The sequence below is a fragment of the Anomaloglossus baeobatrachus genome, chromosome 5 (genome assembly GCF_048569485.1).
Source record: "Anomaloglossus baeobatrachus isolate aAnoBae1 chromosome 5, aAnoBae1.hap1, whole genome shotgun sequence".
NCBI lineage: Eukaryota > Metazoa > Chordata > Amphibia > Anura > Aromobatidae > Anomaloglossus > Anomaloglossus baeobatrachus.
Window position 1 is genome coordinate 167,815,277 of NC_134357.1, and position 19,121 is coordinate 167,834,397.

Here is a 19,121-nt window from a genome sequence, read left to right on the forward strand (position 1 = left end):
AGCAGAGTTGTGTGTGTGTGTTTGTCTGTATGTAGCAGAGTTGTGTGTGTTTGTCTGTATGTAGCAGAGTTGTGTGTGTTTGTCTGTTTGTAGCAGAGTTGTGTGTGTTTGTCTGTTTGTAGCAGAGTTGTGTGTGTTTGTCTGTTTGTAGCAGAGTTGTGTGTGTCTGTTTGTAGCAGAGTGTAGTACCATTGTTTCAGTCCAGTTGTGGCTTTATACAGCAGGGAGGAGCATTCCTTGCTGTACTAAGTGAACATTGGAGCGATTGATCTGTCAATGGCCCTTTAAAAACATATTGTACGGCTCTCGCGGAATTAAAATTAACATGTTGCAATCAAAGCAGACTTTTTTTCATTTGGGAGCGGGGTAGTCATATACAGTGAGTATATCCCAAATTCTATATTTTTAGGGAAGAAGTTGGGGGTCGTCTTATACGCCCAGTCGTCTTATACGCCGGCATATACGGTACTTGCATTTGCCAACAGACATTTATTACTATTAGCACTTTTATTACTCCTACTCACCTCACTACTTTACTTGCATGTCCCAACTCGCTACAACCCCCCCTCCCCATCCTCATTGGCCCAAACTATTCCCTTATTTTCACAACTACCCATCATCCCCCAAGATCCTAGTTTAACCCCTTCATAACCTATGACGCACTGGTACGTCATAGGTCATGTCCTTCCCTTTGATGCGGGCTTCCATGCCAAGGCCACGTTTCCCTGCATGTCGGCTGATCTGATCACCTTGTGCCGCTAACAGTGATAGGCAGATGGGAGACCGGCCTGCCGAGGTTAGCTAGTTAAATGTCAATCTCTGACAGCCGGTTTTAATGTGCCTCGGCAAGAAATACGTCGTCATTCTCCACTCCCATCGGCGGCCCCATAACTTGATTGAGGGTTGCCATGACAGCCAGGGGTCAGCAGATGACCGATCACTGTCATGACAAACTTCCTGTGAATGCCAGCTGTGGCGGTGTTCATAGGAAGTCAGTAATTGTGCTGTACAGAGCAGTGCTGATGCAAGTCCCCAAAGTAACAGTAAAAAGGTGGGAACGAAGGGAATTTTGTTACTTACCGTAAATTCCTTTTCTTCTAGCTCCAATTGGGAGACCCAGACGATTGGGTGTATAGCTACTGCCTCCGGAGGCCACACAAAGTATTACACTAAAAAGTGTAAGGCCCCTCCCCTTCTGCATATACACCCCCCGTGGATCACGGGCTGCTTCAGTTTTAGTGCAAAAGCAAGAAGGAGGAAAGCCAATAACTGGTTAAACAATTCAATCCGAAGGAACATCGGAGAACCGAAACCATTCAACATGAACAACATGTGTACCCGAACAACCAAAAAATCCCGAAGGAACAGGGGCGGGTGCTGGGTCTCCCAATTGGAGCTAGAAGAAAAGGAATTTACGGTAAGTAACAAAATTCCCTTCTTCTTCGGCGCTCCATTGGGAGACCCAGACGATTGGGACGTCCAAAAGCAGTCCCTGGGTGGGTAAATTAATACCTCAAGCTTGGACTGTAAAAACAGCCCTTCCCTACATGGAGGCAACCGCCGCCTGCAGGACTCTTCTACTTAGGCTGGCATCCGCCTAAGCGTAGGCATGCACCTGATAACGCTTGGTGAAGGTGTGCAGACTCGCCCAGGTAGCCGTCTGGCACACCTGCTGAGCCGTAGCCTGGTGCCGTAATGTCCAGGACGCACCCACGGCTCTGGTAGAATGGGCCTTCAGCCCTGATGGAACCGGAAGCCCAGCAGAACGGTAGGCTTCAAGAATTGGTTCCTTGATACATCGAGCCAGGGTGGATTTGGAAGCCTGCGACCCTTTGCGCTGACCAGCGACAAGTACCAAGAGTGCATCCGAGCGACGCAGGGGCGTCGTGCGGGAAATGTAGATTCTGAGCGCTCTCATCAGATCCAACAAATACAAATCCAATTCATATCGATGAACTGGATGAGGACAAAAGGAAGGTAAGGAGATATCCTGACTGAGATGAAAAGGGGGATACCACCTTAGGGAGAAACCCCGGAATCAGGCGCAGCAGTACCTTGTCTTGGTGAAACACCAAGAAGGGAGCTTTGGATGACCGCGCTGCGAGCTCGGACACTCTCTGAAGAGACGTGACCGCTACCAAAAAGGCCACTTTCTGTGAAAGTCGAGAAAGTGAAACATCCCTCAGAGGCCCAAAGGGCGGCTCCTGGAGAGCAATTAGTACCCTGTTCAGATCCCATGGGTCTAACGGCCTCTTGTACGGAGGGACAATGTGACAAACCCCCTGCAGGAACGTGCGTACCTGAGGAAGTCGCCCTATGCGCTTCTGAAAGAATACAGACAGCGCTGGGACTCGTCCGTTAAGGGAGCCGAGCGACAAACCTTTTCCCAAACCAGATTGCAGGAAGGAAGGAAAAGTAGGCAATGCAAATGTCCAGGGAGACACTCCCTGAGCAGAGCACTAAGATAAGAATATCTTCCACGTCTTGTGGTGGATCTCGGCAGACGTCGGCTTCCTAGCCCGTCTCATGGTGACAATGACGTCTTGAGATAATCCTGAAGACGCTAGGATCCAGGACTCAATGGCCACACAGTCAGGTTCAGGGCCGTAGAATTCAGATGGAAAAAACGGCCCTTGGGACAGTAAGTCTGGCCGGTCTGGTAGTGCCCACGGTTGGCCGACCGTGAGATGCCACAGATGCAGGTACCACGACCTCCTCGGCCAGTCTGGGGCGACGAGGATGGCGCGGCGGCAATCGGAGCTGATCTTGCGTAGCCCTCTGGGCAACAGTGTCAGAGGGGGAAACACATAGGGTAGCTGGAACTGCGACCAATCCTGAACTAAGGCGCCTGCCGCCAGAGCTCTTTGATCGTGAGACCGCGCCATGAAAATCGGGCCCTTGTTGTTGTGCCGAGACGCCATTAGGGCGACGTCCGGCCTCCCCCAGCGGCTACAGATTTCTTGAGTCCCGTCCGGGTGCAGAGACCATTCCCCTGCGTCCATGCCCTGGCGACTGAGGAAGTCTGCTTCCCAGTTTTCTACGCCCGGGATGTGAACTGCGGATATGGTGTATGCTCTGTCTTCCACCCACATCAGAATCCGCCGGACTTCCTGGGAGGCTTGCCGACTGCGTGTTCCGCCTTGGCGGTTGATGTATGCCACCGCTGCGAAGTCGTCCGACTGAATTCGGATCTGTTTGCCTTCCAGCCTCTGCTGGAAGGCTTGCAGGGCAAGATACCCTGCCCAGATTTCCAGAACATTGATCTGAAGGGTGGACTCCTCTGAAGAGAGTCCTTGCCCGTCTGAGAAAGGTGTACGTTCCTGTCTAGGGACGTTGACTTCCCATCCCATTGGCGAAGAATGTCCTATAGAAGTGGACGCAGATGAAACTGCGCGAAAAGGACTGCCTCTGCATGAGGCGTCTTAAGGGGTGTGACTGGCCTTGAAGGAGAGACTGCACCCCCGTCTGTAGTGAACGCTGTATGTCCAGCGGGAGCTGCACTATCGCTGAGAGAGTGTGAAGCTCCATGCCAAGATATGTCAGCGATTGGGTCGGTGTCAGATTTAACTTTGAAAAGTTTCTGATCCACCCGAAACTCTGGAGAGTCTCTAGCGCCACGTTCAGGCTGTGTCGGCATGCCTCTGGAGAGGGTGCCTTGACAAGTAGATCGTCCAAGTAAGGGATCACGGAGTGACCCTGAGAGTGCTGGACTACTCCCACTGCTGCCATGAACTTGGTGAAAAGCCGTGGGGCTGTCGCCAGACCGAAGGGCAGGGCTACGAACTGAAGATGCTCGTCTTCAATAACGAATCGTAGCCCACACCGGTGCTCTGGAGCAATCGGCACGTGGAGATAAGCATCCTGATGTCTATTGACGCTAGGAAATCTCCTTGAGATATGGAGGCAATGACGGAGCGGAGGGATTCCATCCGGAACCGCCTGGTTTTCACGTGCTTGTTGAGCAGGTTTAGGTCCAAAACGGAACGGAAGAGCCGTCGTTTTTTGGTACCACAGCCAGATTGGAGTAAAAACCGTATCTTGTTCCTGAGGAGGAACAGGGATTACCACTCCTTCTGCCTGCAGAAGAGCATCGGCTCGGTCGGGAGGTGAGGAAGTTCTGAAAATCTAGTCGGAGGACGAGAACAGAACTCTATCCTGTACACGTGAGACAAAATGTCTCTCACCCACCGGTCTTTGACCTGTGGCAGCTAAATGTCGCCAAAGCGGGAGAGTCTGCCACCGACCGCGGATGCGGAGAGAGAGAGTTGAACGTCATGAGGAAACCGCCTTGGTAGCGGTTCCTCCGGCTGCCTTCCTTGGGCGTGATTGAGCCTGCCAGGAATCTGCGCCTCTCTGAGCCTTTTGAGTCCTTTTGGACGAGGACAATTGGGACCTGCCCGAGCCTGGGAAGGACCGAAACCTCGACTGTCCCTTCCTCTTGTTGTTTGATCTGGGCTGGTGTAAGGAAGAGTCCTTACCCTTGGACTGTTTAATGATTTCATGCAATCGCTCACCAACAGTCTGTCACCAGATAACGGCAAACTGGTTAAGCACTTTTTTGGAAGCAGAATCTGCTTTCCATTCCCTCAACCACAAGGCTCTGCGTAAAACCACGGAGTCGGCGGACGCCTCTGACGTACGGCTCGTAGAGTGCAGGACAGCATTAATAGCGTAAGTCGCAATGCAGACATTGCGAGGTTAAGGACGCCATCTGCGGCACAGATGTACATGTGACAGTGTCCACGTGCGCAAGACCAGCTGAAAAAGCTTGGAATGCCCATACGGCTGCGAATGCCGGAGCAACCGACACGCCGATAGCTTCATAGACAGAATTCAACCAGAGGACCATCTGTCTGTCAATGGCATCTTTAAGTGAAGTCCCATCTTCCACTGCAACTATGGATCTAGCCGCAAGCCTGGAGATAGGGGAATCCACCTTTGGACACTGGGTCCAGCGCTTGACCACGTCAGGGAGAAAAAAGGATAACGTGTATCCTTAATACGATTGGAGAACGCTTATCTGGATAAGTGTGGTGTTTCCGGATTGCTTCTCTGAAGTCAGAGTGGCCAGAAAAGTACTCAATATACATTTGAGATACTGAAAAGGGATTTCTCCTGCTGTGAGGCTGAGTCCTCCACCGGAGGAGCTGAGGGAGAAATATCCAACATTCCCTTGATGGACGCTAGAAGATCATTCACTATGGCGTCACCATCCGGAGTATCCGGATTGAGAGCAGTCTCAGGAGCAGAGTCCTGATCAGCTACGTCTGCCTTATCATACAGAGAGTCCCGCTGGGACCCTAACCAGTGATGAAGCCGAGTGCCGCTCCCAGCGAGCTCGCTTAGGCTGTCTGGGACTGTCGTCCGTGTCAGAGCCTGCGCCCTGGGATGCATGGGACCCCCCCGGAGCACTGATTTGTTCCAAATGAGGGCGTATCAACATTGCCCATGGTCCGTCTGGACTGCAAAGTCTCTAAGATGTTAGTCACAGTCACAGACCTATCAGCCGAAACTGCAACTCCGTCCCTGTCCCTGGACAGGGTTCACAGGTGGTTCCTTTAGCCACCTCTGGCAGAGACCCCGGCTGACCAAATGCTACGGGGGAGCATTGCACACAATGGGGACAGTGGAGCCTGCCGTGTGGAACAGTATCACGTGCAGTACAAGCAGCATAGAAAGCCTGTTCTTTTTTGCTGCTGTTGTCTAGCCATCTAGAAGCATATAGCCAAGAATAGCGACCGTACAGTGCAATGCATAGCATACAAGCAGAAAGTACTAATGAACACTTCAGCACATGCAGTACAAGCAGCATAGAAAGCCTGTGCCTTAACACCCTTGCTTTTTTGCTGCTGTTGTCCAGCCATCTAGGCGTATATAGCCAAGAATAGCGACCGTACAGTGCGGTGTATAGCATACCAGCATAAAGTACAAATGAACACTTCAGCACATGCAATACAAGCAGCCTAGAAAGCCTGTGCCTTAGCACCCTTGCTTTTTGCTGCTGTAGTCTAGCCATCTAGGCATAAAGTACAAATGGCATTAGTGGGGTCAGCACTTCAGGTGCTGCTTACCGCCCGCCCAAAGGCGGGTGTGTGGTCGCCCGATCCTGTAACTGGTTGCCCAGAGCTTGTCTCCCTTCTCCAGCCCAGACTGCGTGCAGGAATGGCTGCCGGTGTCCTGTGAAGAGGGGCGGGCCCTGGGCGTGCCCCAGCCAAGAGCGGGAAACTGGCGTCCCACTGTGTCCAGTGAAGGGGGCTGGAGAATGCAAAGCAGACTCCAGCTCTCGGCGCTGACTTTCTGTACAGCGTCCCGCCCCTCCCCTGACTGGCAGGGCTGGGGGCGGGAACGAAGCGAAAACTAGGCCGCAAAGCCGGGGACTCGAGTAATAAGCGCGGCCGTCCTATGTGCACGGCCAGCGCGGAAGTCCCCGGCGCACCACAAGTCCCAGCCGCGCCACAGTGTAAAACACCCCGCAGCGGCCGGCGCGGCAGTTTCTAACACATAAATTCACTCAGCTAAGCTGCAGTGAATAATAGCACAAGCGCTCCGCGCTGTTGTCCCCGGCGCACTAGCACTCCCAGCAATGCTGGTGTGTGTGTGCGCGATGTGTACGGGGACACAGAGTACCTTAATGTAGCAGGGCCCTGTCCCTGACGATACCCAGCTCCATATCCAGCAGGATCTCCGGGTCTGTGGATGGAGCCCGGTCTCAGTGCCTGGAGACCGGTAAGATCCCACTTCACCCAGAGCCCTGAGGGGGGATGGGGAAGGAAAGCAGCATGTGGGCTCCAGCCTCCGTACCCGCAATGGGTACCTCAACCTTAACAAACACCCGACAAAAGTGGGGTGAGAAGGGAGCATGCTGGGGGCCCTAGTATGGGCCCTCTTTTCTTCCATCCGACATAGTCAGCAGCTGCTGCTGACTAAAAACAGTGGAGCTATGCGTGGATGTCTGACCTCCTTCGCACAAAGCATAAAACTGAAGCAGCCCGTGATCCACGGGGGGGTGTATATGCAGAAGGGGAGGGGCCTTACACTTTTTAGTGTAATACTTTGTGTGGCCTCCGGAGGCAGTAGCTATACACCCAATCGTCTGGGTCTCCCAATGGAGCGCCGAAGAAATTTATTATAATAAAAAAAAAACCTCCAAAAAAAAGTTCAAACCATCCCCCATTGAACATAGAAAATAAAATACATTCAGTTTTGCCATGTTCAGAAATGTTTAATCAGGAAATAAATATATATATATATATATATATATAAATTGGTAAATAGCATAACAAAAAAAACCTTCAAAACGCCAGAATGACTTTTTTTTCCAATTTCACTGCTTTTACAATTTTTTTTACTGTTTTCCAGTACACTATATGGTAAAAATAATTGTTTCTTTCAAAAGTACAAGTTGTATCACAAAAAAACAGGCCCCAATACAGCTATGTTGACAGAGAGAAAGAAGGGAAAAAAAAAAAAAAAAAAAAAAAAGGAGGTTATGGGTCTTAGAACAAGGGGGAGGTAAAAAAAAAAAAAAAAAAAAAAAGAGAAAGTCACTGGGTGGTGAAACCGTTAAAAGAACCTCCATCGTCTGACCATTTTTTCTTCCAGCGCAGTTGCACCTCCCACATTGATGTGCAGCCCAGTCCTACCTTACAGTCTGTAGACACAAAAGTAGGCCCAGTTCTCCATGAATCCAAACCCTTCTTTCCTGCATCAATTCCTAAACCATTCATCTCCTTAAGCTCCCGCTGTCTTTGTACTGTCTATCCAATCCAAAAAATGCCGACTCAAAGCACCTAGAAAACAACACATTGTTCGGCATTTGTGGTCTCGGCAATGGGCAGTGTTAAAGGGAAGGTGTCATCTAAAAAAAAAAAAAAATTCAATAACTGAAAAAATGTAAAGTAGTAATTTTTTATTTAAATGTTTTTAATTTAGCAAAATATAAAAAAAAATTAAAGTTTGATATTTTCCACTGTTAAACACTAGGGGGGGGGAGCTGCTGAAATCCTACAGAAATCCTACTGTAGAACTAGCTCACATAACTGCAGTAAAAGTGGGCAGAATCTGCTCTGCTGTGTGTGATGTTATCTCCCCCTCCCAAACTGGGTGTTTCCAACAGATAGAGAATGACATGTAGGGACACAGTGCAGAGCCATTTTGTTGGTGACCACAATTGTCTAAAGTGTCACCAAGGACAGCAGGCAGTATCACACAGGATAGGATTAGATACACATCTCAGCAGTCAGTATCACACAGGAGAGGATTAGATAAACAGCTCAGAAGGCAGTATCACAGTTTAGGATCACAGTGCAGAGCCATTTTGCTGGTGACCACAATTGTCTAAAGTGTCACTAAAGACAGCTGCATAGTGCTCCCCACATAGCGCTCAGCAATGCTCTGCTGCATGCACGGCCACCCGTAGTCTTGTCGCATGCCCGCAATGCTCTGCCACACGCACGCCATGCGTGGCTGCACGCAATGCTCTGCGTGCACGCATGCCATGCATGCACACACGCAATGCTCTGCCTGCACGCGCGCCCACATGCCATGCCCTGCATGCCCACACGCAATGCTCTCCATGCACGCACGCACAAAGCTGCGGCAAGGAGAGCGGGGAAGGGGTGGGGGAGGGTAGCGGCAGCGCTGGGGGTGTCATGGGAGACTGCAGCAGCGGCAGAGCGGGGGGGGGGACTGGGGTGTCATTGGAGACTGTTGCGGCGGGGGGGGTAAAGGGGCGCCAGTACTCTTACAGACCGACAGGTGAGAGGCCCGGGGGTTGAGCGGGGGTGTCATTGGAGATGGTAGCAGCGGGGGGAGGGGGGTGGGTGGAGAGGGGCGCCTTGTACTCACACATCCCAAGCAGGAGACAGGGGAAAAAGTACAGCACACACTGAGCTGCACAAACATGGCGCCGATCTCCTCCCTCTGCTGTGATCTGGACAGCCCAGGGGGTGCGTCTATGTCACAGCATGGAGCTGTCTTGTATTAAGTATAGGGTCGGAGCCCGACTATCAGAGTCTATGCCATAACTGTCGTTACAAACACCAAATCCAAGATGGCAGCCCCCAGTGCTTCAGTAAAACTAGAATTAAATATAAACTAAAACAGAGAATTTAATTTTGTATTAAAAATACTTGATTTCATAATCACTATTAATACAAAAATAAAAAAACGCAACACCCTTCCTTTAAGGAAATCCTGATGATATGCACTGTTGGTGGCCTTGAGTTGGGGAGCCCTGGTGTACAAGATACAAACAGACTCTAAACAAATTCTCACTGGCATTAAAGACCTTAACTATTGACCAACTTCAAAAGGCCATCATAGTAAAACGTCATTCGGTCTTATTTGAATTTCACAATAAAATATCCACCGCGTGCCAAATTCTCATTTATACAGATGGACCCCTCTCGTGCACCCGAGTGCCGTACTCGAGACATTTTGTTTCAATCTAGGCTTTAAAATTGGACAGTCTTTGCTTTTATTTTACGGCCGCTGCGCTCCTTAGGATTTTTTTTTTTTAATCTACTATAAGGTTTCAGAGTACAGGGCGTTTTTGTTTAGTGTCAATTTTTATGTTCTCTATCGGGGAAGTGACGTGCAGGATTCCCTAGGTATGTGTCTTGGGCTGCTCAGCGTTATTACACCGAGCAAAGCCTTGTAGGTAAAAACCATGAAAATGATCACTAAAATATAAAGACTGAGAAAACAAAAATACTCATGGTGGCGACAGGAAGAAAATAGGAGCAAGCACTGGCCCTAAACAAGGCTGTGGTTCAGAATATCTATATGTAGATACTAATTTACAAGCAAAAACCCTTTTAATGAAATGTGCTCACAGCATGAACGACCCATGAAGAAGAGTGATTTAATGAGACGGTATACAAATCACAGCTATAGCAATAAATACATCAGTTCAGAAGTAAAAATGCAGCATTTTCACTTTCCTTATGTTTTAATTTAAAAGTGCAGGAATCTCAGCGTACAATACAGTCATTAAATAATCAGGAACATTTATTGGTGTATTCTTCCATACATCGCAGACATCTTCATGAGGAGGACTTGTCTTCTCCGCTATGGAACAAGTGCAGCTTCTTCCATGGACAGAATCCTAAAACCAGGACCCGTCATTAGTTCAGGTCACTGCCCCAACACAAATGATAACATCCAGAAAGAGTCAGAGCATAGTTCATCCAGGTAGACGGGTAAAGTGCTGTCCAAAATGCCATTTATAACGAGAGCCGTGTTGAAGACCCCTTAATGTGCTCCCAGTTGTTATATAAAGCATAGACACTTGTAAGAGCGAGACCAGCAAGTCCACCGCGAGCAATGCCACGTAGGCCGGCTGTGGAGAGAAGAAGGATGGGATATTACAACCATGTCATCTATGGAGACGTGCAGGGCCTGGATATGGCTTCCAGAAAAACAATAGCTATAATGAACTACACATGATATTTCCAAAATCTGCAGCAGAAATCAAAGCACAAACCACTTCAATTAGAGTGGTACAGTTTAAGAATACCCTCTAGTCAATTTAAAGGGGCTGTCCAGGCTAGGGTACAAGCCTGAAGTCAATATGTGACTGCAGACTTGTAAATGCTCATTGCCAACGCTGTCTGGATTCTCTGGTGCCAAGACTGAGCGGTCATGTGACCATAAGTGTGATTTGCATACTTCTGGCCACATTAAGACTGTGTCCGACCTTGCTCAATTTGTATTGAGCGAGGCCATGCAAGTCTAGTCGGCACTTGACCGAATGCACATATACCTCCCAATTGCAGTCATCGGACCACCGCTTTCAGTATCAGAGAATCCAGACAGTGTGCAGTATGAGGATGCACAGGGTTGCAGTCACAGTGACTGGAGACTTTAACCCCTGGACAATCCCTTTAAGCCTCAGATGTCTGTAAAACAAGTGTATGTACTGTTCCGCTTGTACTGACTAGTTCTCCTGACCTGAACTTGACAAGCCTTATATATTCCCATAAGGCTGTCAAGATTGGATCAGGAAACCATATTACTTGGCCATCAATATATGTATAACATCCTCATAGCAACCTACAAAGAAGAAAAAAAATACCATCCCACATATACTTCTAAGTTACAGGTTAAAGGGGTTGTCAGGGACTTGTCGCAACTATATACTCTGCATCTCCTATGGAGGCTGGAGGTACAGTCAGAGATGTGTGTACACTAAATACACTAAAACTAGGCCATTAATGTTCAATTCCAGGACAGCCCCTGTAAAGGTTAAACCCCTGCATTATGAAAGCAATTTTGCAATTCCAAAGCCTGGCTATATATACACAATGTAATATCACTTTCTAAAGGCTTTGTATAATAAAAAATATAAAAAATAAAATCGTAAGCATATTATACTGAATGGTTAAAATCAGAGGTGGGCTGGGCCCAATATATATATATGGATCCTTCACATCACACAGAAGAATAGTAGTAAACCCTTATGTGGTCTACTAAAGCCAGCAAATAGTATTAAAAGTAAATTGATATAAAATAACTAAAATGTTTATACACAAACCGTAAAGCTATGTAATTACACAGTTACTTTGTCTCCCTTATAACTCAATGTAAGGGGATTTAATGTGAAGGCATGGTAACTCCCTCGATGCCTCATCATCCCCGGTGGACACAGCGCGCGGCTTTGCTGCTCAGATAGCGGCTGGTGGGCGGCTCCTACCTACAGCCCAGTCTCCTTATCTCGGGTACAAGCAGCAGTGCACAGCCCTGTGTGTGGATACAGGTCACCTTACAGTCTGCTGAATGAGCATTTTCAGAAGGCTGCTGCTATCTCAGCTGTTCCTGCTGCACCATGGTGAAGCCTCTGGCTAATAACACACAGTTCTACACGTTAGGCTATGTGCGCACGTTGCGTAATTACATGCAGTCACGCTGCGCTTTGTAGCGCAGCGTAACTGCATGCATCCTGCGTCCCCTGCATAATCTATGGAGATTATGCAGGGGCCGTGCGCACGTGGAGTATTAGAGCGCAGCGCTTCGGCTGCTGCCCGAAGCGCGCGTTCTAAGAAGTGACATGTCACTTCTTTCCTGCTCTTTGCCTGCAGCCCCCGCTCTGTCTATGGCAGGAGTTGCAGGCAGAGCGCATGGAATCAGCTTTTTTTTCTCTACGGACATTTTCTGCAGCGATTTGAAGCGCACATGTGCTCTTCAGATCGCTGCAGAAATTTCTGCAGTGACTGTACGCAACGTGCGCACATAGCCTTACTTATATTTGAGGTGTAGCTCTGGTTCACCATTTTGGCATAAACCAGGATGTGCCATTTGCCAACCTCTGGCTTGTACAGTCCCTATTTTCATGCGCACCTCCACCTTTTCCTTACACTAGTTTTGATCAGTCTCCCTTTGATAACCTTTTGCTTAGCTCGCACTATATTATCCTTCCCAGACACTTGTCTGTAGTAAATAGCTGTAAAATACAAATATTGGATGAAACAAAACCAATTCCAGCAATAGAAAAAGCATCAGTCTGTCATAAGGTGTTGAGTTAGCACGTAATAAAATAATTAGGAGAGCGGCCAAATCACAGCTAGTAATACAGGGCACACGGGTCAGTTAATGACCAAGTAAATCGGTTATATATAGAGAGTAAATACTAGAAAAGCGGAGAAATTACTGTAAGGCCATGTGCCCACGGGAGCTTGCGTCTGCGGATTTTGCCGCGGAAAACCTGCGGATTTTTCTGGATTTTCCAGATAAATCCACAGGTTTTAGCATGTACAGTCACTCCCCATGTTATCCTATGGGACATGGGGAGTGCTGTGTCCACGCTGCGGAAAGTGCGGCTGCCGAACATGCTGCGGATGTTCGCATCCGCATGTATAATTGCATGTCAATTATTCATGCGGAATTACCTGCGGATGTCCCAGCCCACCGCTATGGAGATAAGAGGCCGGGACGTCCGCAGGTAAGCTGCATGAATGTCCGCATGTTTCCCGCAGCTATTCCGCTGTAATCTCGCAGCTAAAAATAGCTGCGGACGCCGGCGAGCAGCTGCGGGAAACATGTGCTCATACCTGCGGATACATCCGCAGGTACGAGCGCCCGTGGGCACATAGCCTAAGGCTATGTGCCCACGGAAGCTTGCTTCTGCAGATTTTGCCGCGGAAAGTCTGCGGATTTATCTGGATTTTCCAGATAAATCTGCAGGTTTCAGCATGTACAGACACTCCATGTTATCCGATGGGACATTGGGAGTGTGTGTCCATGCTGCGGAATGTGCGACTGCGGAATATGCTGCAGATGTCCCGCAGCCGCACATAACATCCCGGCCCTCCACTATGGAGATAGAGGCCGGAACTTCCGCTGATAAATCGCATGAATGTCCACAGGTTTACCACAACAATTCCGCTGGAATCCCGCAGCTATGTATAGCTGCGGATTCTGGAGAGCTGCTGCGGTAATCCTGCGGCCGTACCTGCGGATATATCTGCAGGAGCAAGCTCCCATGGGCACATAGCCTAAGACAAGGCGCTTTCTTAAATAAAAACCGCACCACACTTGTACATTTATGGTACTGCACCTCAACCCTATTAAAGGGAATCAGTCAGACTCATGCTGCCTCAACTGCAGGCATCATGTACCAGAGCCCGGGTGCAGCTATTTATGCTTGACGAGACATTTCAGAGTAATCATAGTAGATATCATGTTTCCAAGTCTTCATTAATGATCTCAGTAGCTAAAAAGTAGGACGTTTTTGCAATACAAATAAAAAACGAAATAGGGCTTCATGAGTTTGAATCACAAAATATTTCAAAGTCCAAACATGTACAAGAAAGACCTGCAATCACCTGTCTCGAGGCAGGGTGAAGACAGCGGGGGCCGAGCAGGTTTTACCAGGTCTCTCCCTATAGTCCTCGGCCACATATTTAAATATGCTGTCTTTGAAACATGTAAAGCATACTTCGCTGTAATTGTTCTCAAGGTTGATAGTACTGTCTCACGGTCTCACCGCTGGTTTAAACTGGTAAATGCTTTCATATTGCAAGCCGATATAGTGCATGGAAAGTGCAGGGGCACTGAAGCTGGGAAGATCCAGCGCTACGACCAGCTTCAGGATAACACTCCGTAACTAGAAAAATCAGACAAATTTGATGAACTAGAGGTGGCGGTACATTGGGCACCAAGGAGTAAAATATACAATTAAAAATCGCTCTATTCTTTGGGATTGAGAGATTGTCCCTTCAATTCGGGGTTGAGGTTTGTAATCTTGTATACCAAGCAGTGGGCCAATGGGTTCCATTAGACCCGCTTAATTATCAGCTTAAAGCCCCCTTGGGAAGCTCCTACATGTCAAGACCTATAGATAAGGACACATGAGACAAGAAGAATGGAATACCTAACCGCCTGCATTAATAACCACATGGACTCACTCCATCAGGTATGGGCATTGTGGGATCTCTGACTGAATTAAGAGACTATAAATGTCAAGAAACCGCTTCTCTCCTTTTCACCATCTCAGATGACCATTTTCCTTGTCTTCCTTTCCTCATGTGTATTCCCCATATTATTTATATTACTGTCGCATTGTTCGTTTTTTGTTGCATTGACATGAAAACCTTTAAAATAAACGGTTAAAAACAAAATAGCTCCATTCTTGAGATTTTAATATAAGACCTACCATTTTTAAATTGTAAGGTTGGGTGTTTTATAAGCTGACCCATTTAACAAGATGAGACAATCCCTTTCACCTACGTCTTTACAATGCATGAATGTGGAGGACACACACACACACACTGAAGTGTAGGTGCCCCCTCCCCCCCAAAAAGAAAATTTTAAAAAAGAAAAAAAAAAAAAAAAAAGAAGTATGAAATGTTTGTGTGTGACTGGTTAGCTATTCGGACTGTATCATGTGCTTTCATTAGATAAGTGGAGTGTAACAGACGCTGGGATTAGATACAAAGATCAGCATAGTGCGTCACACAGAATGGGATCAGATATGCAGTATCTAATGTATGTAATATAGTTCCCCACTCCATCCACATCAATGGGAGCAGTACTGTAACGCGTGACACTGCTCCGTCCATTTCTATGAGAGCAGTGGTGTAATGTGATAGGCTATGTGTCCACAGTAAAAGGTCCCTGCGGATTTTTTTGCCTGAAAATCCGCAACTTTCGCGGCAAATCCGCACCCGCGGATTTGCCGCGGATTTTGATGCGGATTTGCCGCGGATTTTGATGCGGATTTTATTTTTTTTTTTTTCCCCATTCAAAACAGAAAATCCGCACCAAATCCGCACCAAACAATTGACATGCTGCAGTTTGTTCCGCATCAAAATCCGCGGCAAAATCCGCAGCGGAAAAATCCGCAGCATGGGCACAGCATTTCCAAAATGCCATTGAAATGGCTGGGGAGTAGCTGTGCTGCAGATTTTCGGCAAATCCGCGCTAAATCCGCGTCAAAATCCGCGTCAAATCCGCGATAAATCCTGTAGCGTGGGCACATAGCCATAGACATTAGATACACAACTTGGGGTGGCGAGGGGATAGTCACATGGTGGCATGGTCTGTTATGTCACTGTAAGCCTCTGGCCTGAGCAAAGTGCGTGTTCTGAGCACAGCGGCGTGCAGATTACCCTGCTGCGCTCTGAACACTGTGGTGACAGCGTCAGGGAGTGATGTCACACATTAAACCACTGCTCCCAAAGAATCAATAGTAATGAACATAAAAATAATGATCACAGCACCTTCCCTTTCAATATTGGTTTAATCCAACAACCCCTTTAAGAAGACAAGCAGAACAGCACCTGTGGATTTGTACAGCATCCCTGTCATTGTACCGGCAGCTACAGTATTCAGGTCGTCTTCTGCTCCTCTGGACTTCTCTATTATCACACCAAAGGCACTGTAAAGTAATGCTGAAAGACAGGTAACAGAATTAAAAAACAAACCTCACAACTGCATAGGTAAAGTAATTTATTAGGGTCCTGCACTTTCAGCGATATCATGGGTTTTGGTAGGAACAGTGACCCTTGGCAGTTGGGAAAGCAACGTAGTGTGCATGTTGTAATGTGTCTAAGCAAATACAGCTGGCGGATACGACCTGAATATGATCGTGCAGAACATGTGAGGAGGTCACACGCTAACATAACATGATGTTATAATACCAGTGGATGGTAGGGTACATTTTGTATGCTTTCAGACTAGCACTTAACACACAAGTGGTAAGTGCACTCTCAAGGAAGCACAGCACTGCCTTATGCTGGGACCATGTGCCACCAGAACGGTGCCCACAGCCTGTAGCATGGAGTGGCAGTGCCTTCTTCTGCCAGCAGTGTAACACAGTCACAGTTATAGGACAACTGGACAGCTGACTACTGCTGGGTAGAATACAGATCAGTCCACTTACCTAAAGATCCCAGCGTGTTGGCCCACATCGCTCCCTGCCTCGTGACCATGTTCAAAATCCTAGGGAACAGACAAGTTACTGTAGACACAAGTTAAATTAGAAACCACATCTATCCTGGTAATGGCAAATTAACACAACGTGTCTACTACTGACGCAGACAGAATATAATGTATGTTCCCATACTAGCACCAAACTATGGAGTACAGTTTAGCGCACTCTCGAGGAAACACCACTGCCCAATACGAGTGCACAGGCCACCAGAACAGTGACTGTGGCACCCTGTAAGATGGCAGCGCCTTATTCTACCAGCAATGTAACACCGTCATAGGCGGAGAATAGCGACAGACAGCTGACTACTGCTGGGAACCAACGGATACCAGCTATACCCTGAAACAAATGGGTGCACTGTGAACAGAAGGGAACACTACCTGCCTTAAGTGTAGTAGTGGAGGTCCCGAATAGTCAACATTCATGCCACTATTCTAGGTGTAAGTGAGCTGCTCCTAAAGATCTCCACTGTCTGGCATGTGTATGGGAAGATTGGCATTGTTCATGCATAAAGTGCTGTACTGACAGGTAGCAGCTAAAGGGCCATTTACACTGCATGGCTACTGGGATAGGGGTTCCCGGGATTGCTCAGTTCCCGATCATTGTGCAGTGGAAACAGATGGACGATTGCCTGACAAACGAGAAGTAAATTTATCTTTCAGTTTGCTTAAAAGATCATTCACAGCAGAACATTTCCTGTCTAAACAGGACACATGGTGCCGAGAAGAATGGCATCCTGTCACCACAGAACAGTGTACTACCGCTCTATGCGTGTTATAAGCACAGCCAGCCTTTCTAAACAGGATACCGAGAGACAAACAAGAAACTAATCAGCAGTTGGTTAGTGCCGCTAGTCACGTGGAGTAATCCCACCACCACTAGATCCTAGAACTGTATCATTTACACATTAACATCACAAAAAAAAAATCACACATGTGCACACGCATTATATATTGTACATAAGCACACGTACATTAACAAAAAAAAAAAAAAAAAGGAAAACCATTGCAAAAATGTTAGTAATAGTAAATGGGAAAAGTTTTATTTTAAAAGCCAGAACATAAAAAGGAAGGATACACTGGATTAGGCCGACAGTCCAAGCAACGGGGGAAAAAATAATATTTTCATGTATAGGTAAGTATACAGAGAAGTGCTGGGTATAGGGGCACCTAGTACACAACTTATAATGGGAAGTGCCTCAGACAAATCATAAGAATGTATGCACACAAAAAAAAAAAAAAAAATCATGAAAAATAAATTTCAACAAAACAACAATTTGTTAAAGCAATCATGACGTTAGTGCCTGTGAGGTGTAAGGAAACCGCTGAATCAATGGCACTGGTAAAGTCAATGGCAGCAATAATGGTGAAAGCAGCACACAATGTTAGCAGCAGGGACGGGAAAGTGCAAATGCAGTGACATAGCCCAGCTGACGAAGGTGCAATTGCCGAAATGAGCGTCGAGGGGGACACCAGCCAGCACTGGGGACCTCTACATTGTAAGTGGATCTATCCATGCACCTCATCTCATGGTGTGCATTTTTTGTGCAACCTATGCTCCATCTGCACCTCATGCATCCATTATTCATCATACATCAAGCACTTTATTTTCTTAGATATTAGTTGCTTCTATACTTCACTGCGCCATTATTGATTCAGTAAAGCCTGCTTTACACCTTACAATTAGGTGTGCGATCTCGTATGCGATGTGACACGCCCAGATCGCATATACGATTTAATGAGATCGCACGTAGGTCGTTTATTTGCTGTCACATGTGCGTTAGTAGTCTTTTTTGAATTGATCAATATTGTGTGCGATCTTTTATAGCATGTGTTTTCTGATGTATGCATTGTGCAGCCTTTTTTTAAAATTTAAATTACAACCATCAATTGACGCAATTACGTTATTTTTTTGTTTTATAAAATACACCAGAACTATGTGCATTGCATTCAAGACTATTAAAGGCTTGCAATGCATGTTTAATCTGGCAACCCACTATAAAAATATCACACGTGCGTTAAAATTGCAAATTGTTTTGTTTTTTTTTGAATTGTCATTCTTGTTTTTGTAACTTGCTAGGTAATGGCTTGATTTTAATAATGTTTATGAATCATGGCAGGGTTTCAAGGCATTGCAGGATGCCATTTAAAGAGAGATTAAGCCGTAACGCAAGTGTGATTATATAAATGTATGGGGATGGGCGTAAAAACTTGACGTTCAACAACACACCCGCACAGCTTCTGACGTAAAAAAGTTGGATTTGCAAAATCGTATGAGGGATGTCACACGTTTCAATTGACTAGGTTCGTACAACAAAACGTCCAATGTATGAGGAATAAACGACGTGTATGCGATCACCGTATTTGCGTTCAATCTTGATCGCACGTAGGTGTCACACGCAAATACGTCACGAACGATGCCGGATGTGCGTCACTTACAACTTGACCCCGACGACAGATTGAAAGATCTATTGAAGTGTGTAACGAAGGCTTTATTCAATTGGATTTCATAGGTACTAACATGTCCGATTGTTTTCATCGCACCTTATAAGCACATCAGCTGGGCTATGTCCCTGCATTTGCCCTTTCCTATCGCTGCTGCTGTCACCATTTGTCATTTACTTTACTAGTGCCATTATTGACTCAACACTTTCATTAGACTTCACATGCCCCAACATGGCATGATTGCTTTC

The 19,121-nt window shown here is 47.0% G+C and overlaps 1 protein-coding gene and 2 non-coding genes across 3 annotated transcripts in view; all 3 read right to left on the reverse strand.

Moving 5' to 3' along the window:
• Window positions 1–9,840: 9,840 nt before the first annotated feature.
• Window positions 9,841–19,121, reverse strand: part of LOC142311023 (mitochondrial import inner membrane translocase subunit Tim23) — a 40,802-nt gene continuing 31,521 nt past the window's right edge. The window contains exons 5-7 of the mRNA XM_075349010.1: window positions 16,382–16,440; window positions 15,780–15,890; window positions 9,841–10,342 (exon numbers count right to left, since the gene is read on the reverse strand). Of these exons, the coding sequence (XP_075205125.1) occupies window positions 10,227–10,342; window positions 15,780–15,890; window positions 16,382–16,440 (286 nt within the window). The 3' untranslated portion in view covers window positions 9,841–10,226. The remainder of the gene's footprint in view (window positions 10,343–15,779; window positions 15,891–16,381; window positions 16,441–19,121) is intronic.
• On the reverse strand, window positions 16,160–16,357 carry LOC142313586 (small nucleolar RNA SNORA74). Its single transcript, XR_012754573.1, has one exon. It is a non-coding gene; the product is annotated as a small nucleolar RNA SNORA74 (small nucleolar RNA).
• LOC142313588 (small nucleolar RNA SNORA74) lies at window positions 16,548–16,745 on the reverse strand. The gene has a single exon (XR_012754575.1). It is a non-coding gene; the product is annotated as a small nucleolar RNA SNORA74 (small nucleolar RNA).